Source organism: Paramisgurnus dabryanus, chromosome 1 (assembly GCF_030506205.2).
Source record: "Paramisgurnus dabryanus chromosome 1, PD_genome_1.1, whole genome shotgun sequence".
Classification (NCBI taxonomy): domain Eukaryota; kingdom Metazoa; phylum Chordata; class Actinopteri; order Cypriniformes; family Cobitidae; genus Paramisgurnus; species Paramisgurnus dabryanus.
In genome coordinates, this window is record NC_133337.1 from 24,796,801 (window position 1) to 24,809,860 (window position 13,060).

The following is a 13,060-nucleotide window of genomic DNA, read 5'->3' on the forward strand; positions in this document are numbered from 1 at the left end:
TTAATTGTTGGTGATTTTAATATACATGTCTGTTGTGAATCTAAGCCTCTGGTAAAAGAGTTTCTTAATCTTATTGACTCATTTAATCTCACACAATCTGTCTCCGTCCCGACCCATGAGAAAGGGCATATTTTGGACCTTGTGCTGTCACATGGTTTACATATAACCAGTTGTGAAGTATGTGATACACATATCTCAGATCATCTGCCTGTTGTATTTACTGTTGATGTTCCTAGTTTGAATTCTCCCACCTGTGTACCCGCACTCAGTGTGCGTGTTATTAACCCCTCAACTGCCTCACAGTTCTCAGTGGCTTTCAAAAACTCACCATTGTACAATCCTGATGACTATAATGTTGGTATAGAGGAACTTAATGATTTATTTACTTGCACTTGCACTGAGGTTTTGGACTCTATTGCACCACTGAGGAAAAAACGTCCAAAAATACGTTCAGAACCATGGCTGAACGAAACCACCCGCTCGCTCAGACAGGCTTGCAGGGTAGCAGAACGAAGGTGGAAAAAAGACAAACTTAGAGTTTCATCTGAAATTTTATGGGACACTCTTCATAAATACCAGGCAGCAGTTAAATCTGCTAAAACAACTTTTTACTCTAACCTTGTAGTTAGAAACAGCCAAAGGCCTCAGGTGCTTTTTAAAGTTTTTAACTCTATTGTTAATCCGCGTGAAAATGACTGTGCAGAACCATCTTCACTGCTTTGTGAAAACTTTTTAACATTTTTTATAGATAAGGTTGCAAGTCTAAGCTTTTTAGATAACGCAATTAAAGATGATTATACTGTTTTACCTGTTAGTACAGCTGTTTTCCGGCAGTTTGACCCTGTCACCTTTTCTTACCTCTCAGACATAGTAAAAAAGCTACGTCCTACTAATAGTCTCCTTGATAGTATCCCCGCAAAGCTAATTAAAGATGCTTTTAGCACTGTTGGGTCATGGATTGTTTCCCTTGTTAACTTGTCTCTCAGTTCAGGGTGTGTACCAACAGCTTTTAAACATGCCATCGTGCAACCACTTTTGAAAAAGAATAATTTGGATCCCCCAATTCTGTCTAATTTTAGACCTATTTCTAAATTACCTTTTTTATCGAAGGTCTTGGAGAAAGTTGTATATAATCAACTTCAATCCTTTTTAGAAGAATTTAGCATCTCTGAAAAATTCCAGTCTGGTTTTAAGCCCCGGCATAGTACTGAAACAGCCCTTCTACGAGTTTACAATGACCTTCTTTTATCTGTTGATTCTGGAAAATCTGCTGTCTTAGTGCTGTTGGATTTAACGGCAGCCTTTGACACCGTCAATCATAAGATTCTTTTAAGACGACTGGAACAATGTGTGGGTATTAAGGGTCTAGCCCTTAAATGGTTTAAATCATATTTGACTGATAGGAGTTTTTCTGTTCATCTTGGGGAATGTTCCTCATCTACTGCTTCCCTTACTTGTGGTGTTCCCCAGGGGTCCATATTGGGCCCTATGTTGTTTTCACTGTATATGTTGCCTGTGGGGTCCATATTTAAAAAACACAACATTTCTTTTCATTGTTATGCGGATGATGTGCAGATTTACCTCCCTGTCAAAACAGAGGATAAAGCCTCAATTCAATCACTTTTAAATTGTTTAAGGGATCTTAGGCTTTGGTTAGATCAGAATTTTCTTTGTCTTAATGAAAATAAGACAGAAGTTGTTGTGTTTGGGCGTCCGGGGGACTTGAGTGCCTGCGTCGAGGCACTTGGTAGCCTTGGGTCGCAAGTTCGTCCATTTATTAAGAATCTTGGAGTTATTTTTGATAGCACTTTTAAATTTGAGAAACACATTAGCTCTGTTGTGAAGGCCAGTTTTTTCCAGTTGAGGCTGCTGGCAAAAGTAAAGCCATATCTGCCACGCAAGGAGTTCGAGAGAGTAATACACGCTTTTATAACATCGCGATTAGACTACTGCAATTCTTTATATGTTGGATTGGACCAGTCATCTCTACAACGTTTACAGTTAGTCCAAAACGCAGCAGCTCGTCTCCTAACTGGGACAAAGAAGCGCGAGCATATTACTCCAATTTTAGCCTCACTCCACTGGCTTCCAGTTCGTTTTAGAATTGATTTTAAGATTTTATTGTTTGTTTTTAGGATTTTACACGGGATTGCACCGCCTTACTTATCCGATCTTTTGAATGTCTACAACCCAGAAAAATCATTAAGGTCTTCTAATCAGTTACTTCTTGATATTCCGAGATGCAGGCTTAAAAACAGAGGCGACCGGGCCTTTTCAGTAGCAGCTCCTAATTTATGGAACAGGTTACCCGTTCACATAAGAACAGCTCAGACAATTGAAAAATTTAAGTCTTTGCTCAAGACTTACTTGTACTCCTTAGCCTTTGGTGTGAGTTGAGATTTTACTCTCTGTTTCTATTTTGATGTATTGTATGAGTGTGTTTTTATTTATTTTTTATTTTATTACTGTGAAGCACTTTGGTCAACTAATCGTTGTTTTTAAATGTGCTATATAAATAAAAATTGATTGATTGATTGATTGAAAAAATACCTCCAAATTTTATTTTTGTTTTAGGCTTTATTTTGTAAACTAGTTTACTAGTGCAAATATCAGTAGTGTTGTTTATCTAGACAGAGATTTTATTTATGTCTAACAGCAGAATTCAGTAATAAAGGATTGATTTTTTTCTTCAGATAAAGCAGAAACTGAAGGATCATGGGATGGAGAACACAGAATTGACATGGAGACTGCAAACAGATGGAAATGTTTTTTCACCAAAGGATAACCCAGATAGCAAGAAACCAATAAGACCATGTTAAATCAATGTTCATGTGTCAACACTGTACAATGATTTTGCAAATAATGTTGAAAAATATTTAAATGTAATGGTAACCAGCAGCTGTGTTTCCATTGCGTTGCAGTATTTTTATGTTCCAAATAGGGAATTAAATATGCACCCAATGGAATATTGCAAAAAAGTTTTTACGCTCTAGTTAGGTGGTTTTTCAGGGACGTCGAACAAGGAATATACCGCAAAACAGCAACGAATGAAGTCGAACACCCACGCCATGGTTTTTGGAATGACTTATTCCGAGAGAACAAAATTACATTTTATTCACATAACATCGCAATACATTTTTGTTGACATTTAGAAAATAAGTTTAAATAAATCTTTAATAAAAACACAGCTAGTGATTTTCTGTTCTCATCAGGTGTCTTTAATAATCAATGAATCACTCAAGTATCTCATTATCTCTTATTGTCACTTTTAACATCCTGCTTGTGGTTCCCATATGATCACCAAGCGCGGTGTTAATTTAATACGTGGGATTTTACTGTGGGTTATGGAGGGTAAATTCAGCTACTTCTAAAATGTGCAGTTAATTATGTTGGCAACCTTTTCACAGACTTTCAGACTGGTCTGACTTGGTGTGCTATATCTTTTCTAAGTGATTACAAATTTCCTAAATTTGAGGATCAAAATTCCAACTGAATTAACATTGCAGCAAACTTTGAAGGGTCATAATGTGTATTTTGCAGAAATGTGTGGGCTACCACATTTGAACCATCATAATGAGGTGTAAGCTGCACCCCTTGCTGTAAGAGGCCCCCAAAATTCTCCATAGACTTATAATGGGAAGGGAATGCCCATAGACTGCTATTATACATTTACATGTCATTATTTAGCAGACGCTTTGGTCTGATTATAAAAGGCCCAGATACTGCAGAATATCTTTACAGCACAGTGTCATAGAAACAAGGGGGTGGGCTCATTTCACTCAGGCATCCAATCAGTTTTTCAGGATAATCATCATGCTGTTAAGCCACGCCCTCTTGCAACCACTGTTGAGCATCCTAGCAACCAAAACAAAAACAGATATATATTTAAATTTGAATGCCTTAGAGACATTGGGGTTGGTTTATATCATTCATACTGTCAAGCTGCCTATCATCGTTGGTCACTGCAAGCCACTCCCTAGTCAACAAAGACAGCACCCTAGCAACAGAATAAACAAAGCCTTACATCTCTGCATCAGAGCATCGTAGAGACATGGGGATTGGGTATTTTAATCATGCTAGCTTCACGCTAAATCATGTTAACTTCATGTAAAGTCATGTTAGCTTGATGCTAAATCATGCTAGCTTCACGCTAAATCATGTTAACTTCATGTAAAGTCATGTTAGCTTGATGCTAAATCATGCTAGCTTGATGCTAAATCATGCTAGCTTCACGCTAAATCATGTTAACTTCATGTAAAGTCATGTTAGCTTGATGCTAAATCATGCTAGCTTCATGTTAGCTACATGCAAAATATATTAAGTTTTAATAGTAGAAGATTTTAGATTTTTCTGTGTGCCTATAGAAGATTTTTTTGTTTTTGTTTAGAAAGGGTATTAGTGTTACAAATATATGATAACAACATGGGCCAACCTTTAGAAAATGGCTATCACTATGTTATTCCCTTAAAAAAATGCTGATAATAAATGAAAACTACAAATGATATAGGCTACAGTTTGTCATGATTAGATAAGATCCACATGCAAAATATTAAAGTAAACGTAGGTGTCCTGCTGGCAGGACTGTGACATTTAGCAGATATAAATGTTTTGAGGCTTTTCATAAAGTAATCAATTACTCTCTCTACATAATTTATTTCATGAAACACTTTTGAAATATGCATTATAGAGGCTTTACATTTACATCACAAATATTGAAGTAAAATAAAACTTATTTCAATCACATGGAACCAGTGTCTGTAATTGAATTACGTAAATCCAACAATTATTTGTTTTAAGTGTACATTGATAAATGACCATTTGAATATTAAGCCCATCCAGTATAAACAAAGCTTTGCCCCAAGAGTTTATGACATAAAGAAACTTGACCTGGCCACGTATTCATTTCATACTGAACTTTGACCTTACACAAAAAATACCTGTTAACCTTTTGTGATGTAAAAATTAAATAATTAACATCATTATTAGGCTATGCAGGTATTTAATTTAAGAAAATAGTTTGTGAGGTAATGCCCACATAAACAATACTGTAGTGTTTATATTTAGTAAATGGTAGTAAAAGTTTTAGATGTCTTAGAAGTCTTTTTTAACTTGGGTATACATATACTGTATATATTATGGTTGTGGAAAAAAAATAAAGAGACAAGTTTTGGGGGGAAATGTATGAACTCTCATATATCTATTACATGTATGTGAATGCAAAACAAAAACTATTAACATCTCAGACAAAAATCATAATTGTCTCTAGACTAGGGGGCTTTTAGTGTCCAAACTTTGCCTATGGTAAAAATACCCACAACACAACATTGCTAAAGGCAACATCAGAAAGTTGTGTGGCAACAAAAACATAAATTAAACCTTTCTGGTTGTCACAACATAATTACAGCCATGGTTTATTTGTTGCTTATGTTAATTTTTACTTGAAAAATAAAAGTTCAAAACTTTAGCTTCGCCAACGTCTGCCCTGAAAGTCCTGTAACATCTGAAATATTTTTTTTACAAATTATTTAACCTACAAATTTGACTTTTTTTACTTTTTGGCTTAAAGCCCATAGGAAACATGATTTCTTCACAGACGGTCTGCATTTGTTACAAATGAGCTTGGATTCAAACTAATGAATCTGAAATTGTAGAAAGAACATGTTGAATCAGACCAACACATTTACAAAGAACAATTTGTATGGATAATGACAGAAGAACATACTGGTTTACCTGCATCAACAGTCAGGACTGAAGCTCACAAGATCAAAGTCTACATTTTGGTTTTAATTTCCTACACAAATCATGATGAGTAAGCTCTTATGTAAAATCTGTCACTTCATGTTGGAGATTCTGGGACTGATTTCCATTATGATTTTGTTTACAATGCGAGGCTGTACATTCAAATAGCATTGCAAAGATTAAAATATTTTACCCAGAATGCCCAGACAATTCCAAGGATTTATTTGATGTTTAATCATTTAAAAATACTGTTTGTGTGTTTACATGTGGAAAGGTTTTTTATACAACTGTGATCACTTCATTTGTGTAATATGACTCGCACAGTACTCAAAATTGTATTTAAAAAAAAATGTACCATCACTATATGACTCAACATGGTTAAGCTCTTAAAACCACTTATTACACGGCTCTCTGGAATGCTTGATTCTGATTGGTCAGTTGAGACATTTGCAGGTTCGTTCTTTTCAAATAATAACCGCTCCAAAATAATAACGCATAGCCGGTACTACTTGCACGCGTAAAATCCCTCCGCCTCAACAAAGATTACCGTTTGGCGCCATCTTCTGACAAACACTGGACATTGACAATCACAATGGAAAATTTCGACATTAATTTTAACATGTACGGTAAAAACAAAACGTTTGAACAGTGGATAGATGACGATTCAGATGGCTCCCCAATTAAGAAGAAAAAACGAAAATGTAACTACGAAGATCAAACAACGACAAGACACAGAGAGCTTTCTGAGACTGAACTTGACCAAATAGAGCATGACAGCTATGAAGCAAACACAAAAAAAACACAGAATGGGCAATAAAACTTCTCGAAGACTGGCTAAAAGAGAAAAAAATGGAGACCGAGTCAGACAAGTATGAAGCAGAGGATCTTAATAAGGTGTTACGATCATTTTATGCATCTGTGCAAAGTGCGAACGGTCAGACTTATTCAATAGCCAGCTATATGTCCATCAGGACTGGCATTGCCAGATATTTTAAAAAGTTTGATATCCTGAAAAGTCCAACCTTCAACTCCAGCAATGCAGTTTTTAAATCTACAATTAAAGCCATTCGTAAAGCTGGTAAAGACATTAGTCACCATCATCCACCGATCTCGCCAGCAGACATGCATCTAATACGAAACTCCGATGTGCTGTCGCCAGACACAGCAACTGGTCTAGTTCGGAAAGTGTGGTTTGATGTACAACTACATCTAGCAAAACGAGGCAGAGAAGGGAACCGAGATTTAAGTAGGGATTCTTTTACCATGAAATGTGACGACAATGGCACCGAATACATTACTCTGTCCCACAATGCAGAGACTAAAAACCACAAAGACCCGAAAGATCCATGTAAAGAAAATTACAGAGGCTGCATCTTCGCTGAACCCAACAACCCCAAGTGTCCTGTTGCTACTTTCAAAAAATACCTGGCACTCTGTCCGTCAGATGCAGACGCATTTTATCTTCATCCACTACGACAAAACCAGGAAACACTGAACAAAAGAACAGTCTGGTACTCTAAAGAGCCGATGGGACATAACTACCTTGCCAAGATGATGCCCACAATCAGCGAAGCAGCTGGCCTCTCGAGAAGATACACAAACCACAGTTTAAGAAGCACGGCTGTGCAACTTCTCTCGCGTGCCGGATTGGAAACAAGAGAGATTATGACTGTGACCGGACATAGATGTGAAAGCAGTCTAAAGACTTACTGGACTCCGACCACCGCTGACAGACAGAAATGGAGCAGTATACTCTCATCAAATCCTGACAACAGCTTGGCAAGCAGTAAGTGTTCGTATTAAATATAACATTTATCATATAATTCAATTACCAACATATTTTAATGATAAGTGTGATTTTAGGTGCAATCAACACAACGTCCATAGAGGAAACTTTTGCTGACTCTACCAAAAACATCAACTTCAACATCCCCGCTGGGACCACATTTACAATGTCACAGTTTACAATTAATGGAAATGTGCAATTTAATACTTGTAAATAAATAACATACTCAAATATATATATTCATATGTTGATGTTATAAATAGTCCTTCTGTATTTTCTGTCTTTTTATGTAATTCCTTTGAGTGTTAGTCATGTGGTACTATATCGTTTCGCGGAAGGATAAAAATGTTAATTAAAAAAAATATGCTAATAAACTGTTTCAAATTCATATTCATGTCCAGTTTTTTCCTTATGTGGCAAGTAGCCGTGTAATAAGCGGGATAATGTAGAGGCAGCCGGTAGTTATTGGGAAATAAGCCCCTTCAGTGTGATACAAGACCCTCCGCTTCGCGTCGGGTCCTGATCACACTGTCGGGGCTTATTTCCCAATAACTACCGGCTGCCTCTACATTATCCCTTACATACTGGACATACATTAAATATTCAGCTACAATATGCTTTTTCCAGTCACAGATATGTGAGTGACCGTGGCGGACAAATGACTAGTGGCGGTATGTTATGATATAAATTGTGAAGTGGTTTCCGTGACGATACTGGGGAAATATCTCACAGCTCTCAGCCAATCAGGGTCTCAGCTTTTCCAATTCGGAGGCTCTTTCCCCCAAAAGTCTTCAGATGGCGCCTTCAAAAGCATCCTTTGTTTCCCGTGAAAGGAAGGATCCATCAGATGGGAACAGCAGGTGACCCAACTCTCTAGGCTAGACCGTCTCATTACAGTTCGCTTTGTGCACTTCAGAGGCTGCATCATTCGAAGACAGAATCTCACCTTCAAAATGAGCATCCTTCAAAGGATCCAGCCTTCGAACTGGGATGCACCCAGTGAAAGGAACAAAAGTGTTTTTTTCTTGTGAACTTAAGCGGAGGATTGTTTATTTCCCGGTGGCTGTAATTCGTTTAATTTACATTGAGAATTTGCCTCAGATGAAAATCTGTTGCACCTGTGTCTGTAAATGTGTAAGAGTAAGAGCCATGGTGTTTGTGTAGCATGCAGAAAACATAACATTATATAATAAAAGAAATAAAGGTCTTTAGCATTGAGTTTTTATACTTAAGAAGTCACATTTACTCCTGAAAATGTATTTTCTATGAACATATTTACCCATATAATACAAATTGTGAATACAAAATCAATAACCTTAATGAATGGATGGATAATCTATTATTTTAAGGTTTCAGAACTGATGTACTGTTTAATGAAGAGTTGCAAAAACCATTGTAGAAATAAATAAATGAAGTCGCTCCACCTGAAAAGTTTTTCAAGTCGTTTTACAAGTCCCTGTGAAAGTCAAGGGGTGAATTATATGAATTTTGGTAATTGTGTTTTTAATATTTAACAGAGATCTGTAGATGTGTATCGTGCTTTCTGGATGTAAAATCTGTTATTTGAATGCAAAGCCTCATTGCTAACAAAATCTGAATTAACTCCGAGTGAAACAGGTTTTGCATAAAGTCGTGTAGGAAATAAAAGTCAATATGTAGAGACTGAAAAAACAAAGACCGCTTGATGTTCAGTCGTGACTGTTGATTCAGGTAAACATGAAGATTTTCTTGTTATTATTGACTTGTGTGCGCTCAGTCATTGTGTTCATATGTGTTTGTCATGATATTGTCTTCACTCTTTCAGATCGATTATATCATGGAAAGATCGATTCATCTGCTGCTGTTCTTAGGTCAGTGTTGTTTTAAGAGATTAATGCTGGTTGAAAGCTTTGGGTCATTTGACTTTATTGTGTCTCGTGATATTTAATATCGTTTCATCTGAAGATGTACACTTAAACAATTTATATATATATATATATATATATATATATATATATATATATATATATATATATATATATATATATATATATATATATATATATATATATATATGCAAGTGTAATAATGACGAGAAGTTGTTTATTCAATTGTTTTGAGTACATTTAACTGCAACAAAAGTAATATTATACCATTTTCATGAAAATCAAAAAGAGAAAAATTGAAATATAATCTACTGTAATGACTTTACATCTGGTTCATATCATGCATTTACTCTGTTGGGAATGCTATCTGATTGGTTAAAATTGATCCATTTACCCTTGGGCATATAAATGTGTTTGATATAAACAGATATAAATGCATTCTATTTAATTTTCCGACACAAAGGGCAAATGTAATATTCATTATTTTGATTGCATTTAAATGTATAGACACTGTGCTATTGGTTTATTTTTGGTTTCGATACTTCTGCAACAAAGGGCAGCACTTTAGAGTTGGAAAAAACACCATTGCCCCCCCAATAATACAAAATCTTGTTATTTTTAATATACATAGCCGTGAATGTTTTGGCTCCACAATGTTCAAGACATAGTTACGGCCATGGTATTAAACAGTGGAGGATTTACGAAATACGCAACCAGGATTTTTATCGCTCATTTAATGTTATCGGGCTGTCAGTTAACCTGTTCAGGACTAGGAGTGTCCGCTCGGACTTCAGAGGCGGTGTGTTTAACTTCATGCGGCACACAGACAGATCAGGGTTTGACATCCTATACAGCGAGAGCAAATCGAGAACAATGCTCTTTTTCGTTGTCATATACACAGACATAAATCGGCACAACATTTCCACCGCAGTAGAGCCCAAGCACAACAGGAACGGGTACACAGGAGCAACTTGTGCAGTCAACCTAATATCTACAAAATAGACGACAAACAGTCTAGCTTAAGCATCAGTTGCACAGGATAGAAAAGAGGAAGATGAGAAACATGTAAAAGATGTAAAAGATTTAATTTATATGCAATGTTATGTTATAAGTACTGAAAACTTTTAGGAAAACAGACTTATGTACACTGTAAAAAAATTCCGTAGAAATTGCAGTTGGGTTGCCGGTAATTTACCGTAGATTTACATTTATGTTATTTACTGGCAAGAGTTTGTTCAAAGTTAAATGAACATTAAACATTTACAAGTCTTTGTCTTTACAGAGTAAAACTAAAAAAACAGCATCAAGTAAAACATTCTGGGAAACAAAATCTGAAGCAAAAAACAGAAAAAGGTTGATGATGATTTCTGGTTCCCAGAATGCTTTGCATGAGGCTGTAATTGTATAGTTTTATTCTGTAAAGATAAAGACTTGTTAATATTTAAAATGTATTTAACTTTGAACAAACTCTTGCCAGTAAATAACATAAATGTAAATCTACGGTAAATTACGGCAACCCAGCTGCAATAACATTATAATTTCTACGGAATTTTTTTTACAGTGTAACCTCGAGTTTAGGGATGGGCGAACTCTTGTTACTTGATGGCCACATCAGGTTTTGAAATAAAGGTGAATTACTACAAATAAAATACCATGGTGATAGTAAATTTGTGGTTACAACAACTAAAAAAATATATATTTAATGTAATAAAAGCATGCTTCATTTTCTTAAAAGCAAATAATTCTATGTGCATTGTTACTATAGATAATTATTACATATCACCATGATGTTAAAAACAGAGGTAAGCAGGTTTGGTCTTTGAAAATGGTATTCTTTGCAAAATAACACATACTGGCTTCTGTCTGGTGTTGGTAAAGTATTTTGCTGTCCGATCTGTTTTAAACATGCAACATTCAGGGGCGGTGTTCTGGACAATGATTAGCTTAAACCAGGAAACTAGGCCTTAGTTTAATAAAGAAATATAACTAGTTTTAACAAACATGCCTTACTAAAAACATTACTTGTTTGTATTTTGAGGCAACACAATAGGCACTGATGTATTTTAAGATTTTAAGTTGTTTTCAGTTTGAACAGCTCTTACAATTATTTTTAGGCCTAGTCTTATCCTTGTCCAGGAAACCGCCCCTCAGGATTTATGTTTCTATTCTGTTGGCGTGTTCATTTAGTTTTTAAGCGCTAGCCACATCTTTTGGACATTAGTGGTATTGCATCAAATAAGTAATTCTGGACCAAAATTCTACATTGTTTAATATAATTTAAAATGGCTTCGTATGTCAGATGTAAGTGCCCAGCAGGCCCGTGGGTTCTAGATAGTTTCCCCATCTATGCTCTAGATCCAGGTGCCCTGCCACCGAGTGACAGCGTGTGGTGCCATCCCAAAATAAAAATCACCATCATGTGTACCTTCTCTGGATCTGGTCCAAATCTGTTGAATTATCTACTGGTTGTGACAAGATCTGCTGATTCTGTAGCCGTTTTTAAAAATTAGCTAAAAACCCATCTCTTCCTCCAAGACCTTATTGACTAATACAGAGCTTACTATCTTTTTCAAATGTTCTATCTTTATCTTTTCTGTCCTAAAAATAACCCTTGGCTATGTATACTGTGTTAGAGGCGATGAGACTATTGATTTAGTATACTTTGAAAGTTTTATACATTGTGCATAATGGCCAAAAATTTGAGAAAAGCCAGGGTTTAGGCAGGTTTAGACTTCAGTGGAAAAAAAGTTTAAAAATTACAAACAAAAACACACGCACAAAAAACAACATGTGGTTGGGTTGGCGGCAAGATTGCAGATTATGCCTTAAAATCTAAACTTTGTATAGACTGTTTGATCAGACGTGCGGTGATGCGATTAGGCGTCTAAGAGGAACTTTACTTCCGGTCTCAATGAACTCAACAATACTTCATCGAAAATAATAACAAATGTTTTGGTTTTATAAAGACAAGGGGAGAGACGGCTATCATGGATTATCGCTATTTGATGGGAGATTTGGCAGACAATCTGTAGTTAAGATTGCATAGGACACATTTTAAACAGTAACGTTAGCTAAGTATAGTTTTTGATACGCTTTATCTATGAATTGAACTATGGTAATCTACTTGTTGCTTATCAGAAATAAATTACTCTGAAAGGATTCTGTTGTTATTGATTCTTAGCGGATTTTACCAGAAGGTATGCCTGTTCCATGACAGCATTTTGTTTATGTTGTTACTGCTGAAACCGTCTATATATAGATTAAGTAGAAATTAGACTTTTTTACCCACTGCAAAGGGACCTTTAAAATGATACCAAACATGAAGATGACACCTTAGGAGCATCACAACATACAATGTTGTATGACATTACAGAGGTTCAGTAGACAGTTTCAGTGAGGTTGAACCCAGGGTTTATTGCTTTATGTGTAAGCTCACATGAAGAAAATGACACAGTTTAAATAACACATTATTGTTAGAATAAAAAAAGTTTCTTTCTGTGTGCTGTGTCTGTGTATACATGGGTCCTTGTTAGTTTTTGCTCACACACCAATGTGCAGATAAAAGACTTGTGGATTCAATTTAAAAGTAAATGCATCTGAGCAGAATCATCATGCTGCTTTATATGCTTGAAAAAATGTCAAATTTAAATAATAAGCAATGAAGCTGTGT

General features: G+C 35.8%; 2 protein-coding genes across 2 annotated transcripts in view; both read left to right on the forward strand.

Annotated features, from left to right (window-relative positions):
* Positions 1-6,139: 6,139 nt before the first annotated feature.
* LOC141282908 (uncharacterized) lies at positions 6,140-7,926 on the forward strand. The gene is made up of 2 exons (XM_073816038.1): positions 6,140-7,525; positions 7,603-7,926. The coding sequence occupies exons 1-2, from the start codon at positions 6,589-6,591 to the stop codon at positions 7,740-7,742; spliced, it is 1,077 nt and encodes a 358-aa protein (XP_073672139.1). The 5' UTR covers positions 6,140-6,588; the 3' UTR covers positions 7,743-7,926.
* Positions 7,927-9,194: 1,268 nt separating this feature from the next.
* LOC135752540 (C-type mannose receptor 2-like) overlaps positions 9,195-13,060 on the forward strand; it is an 18,136-nt gene continuing 14,270 nt past the window's right edge. The window contains exons 1-2 of the mRNA XM_065271037.2: positions 9,195-9,235; positions 9,330-9,375. Of these exons, the coding sequence (XP_065127109.2) occupies positions 9,342-9,375 (34 nt within the window). The 5' untranslated portion in view covers positions 9,195-9,235; positions 9,330-9,341. The remainder of the gene's footprint in view (positions 9,236-9,329; positions 9,376-13,060) is intronic.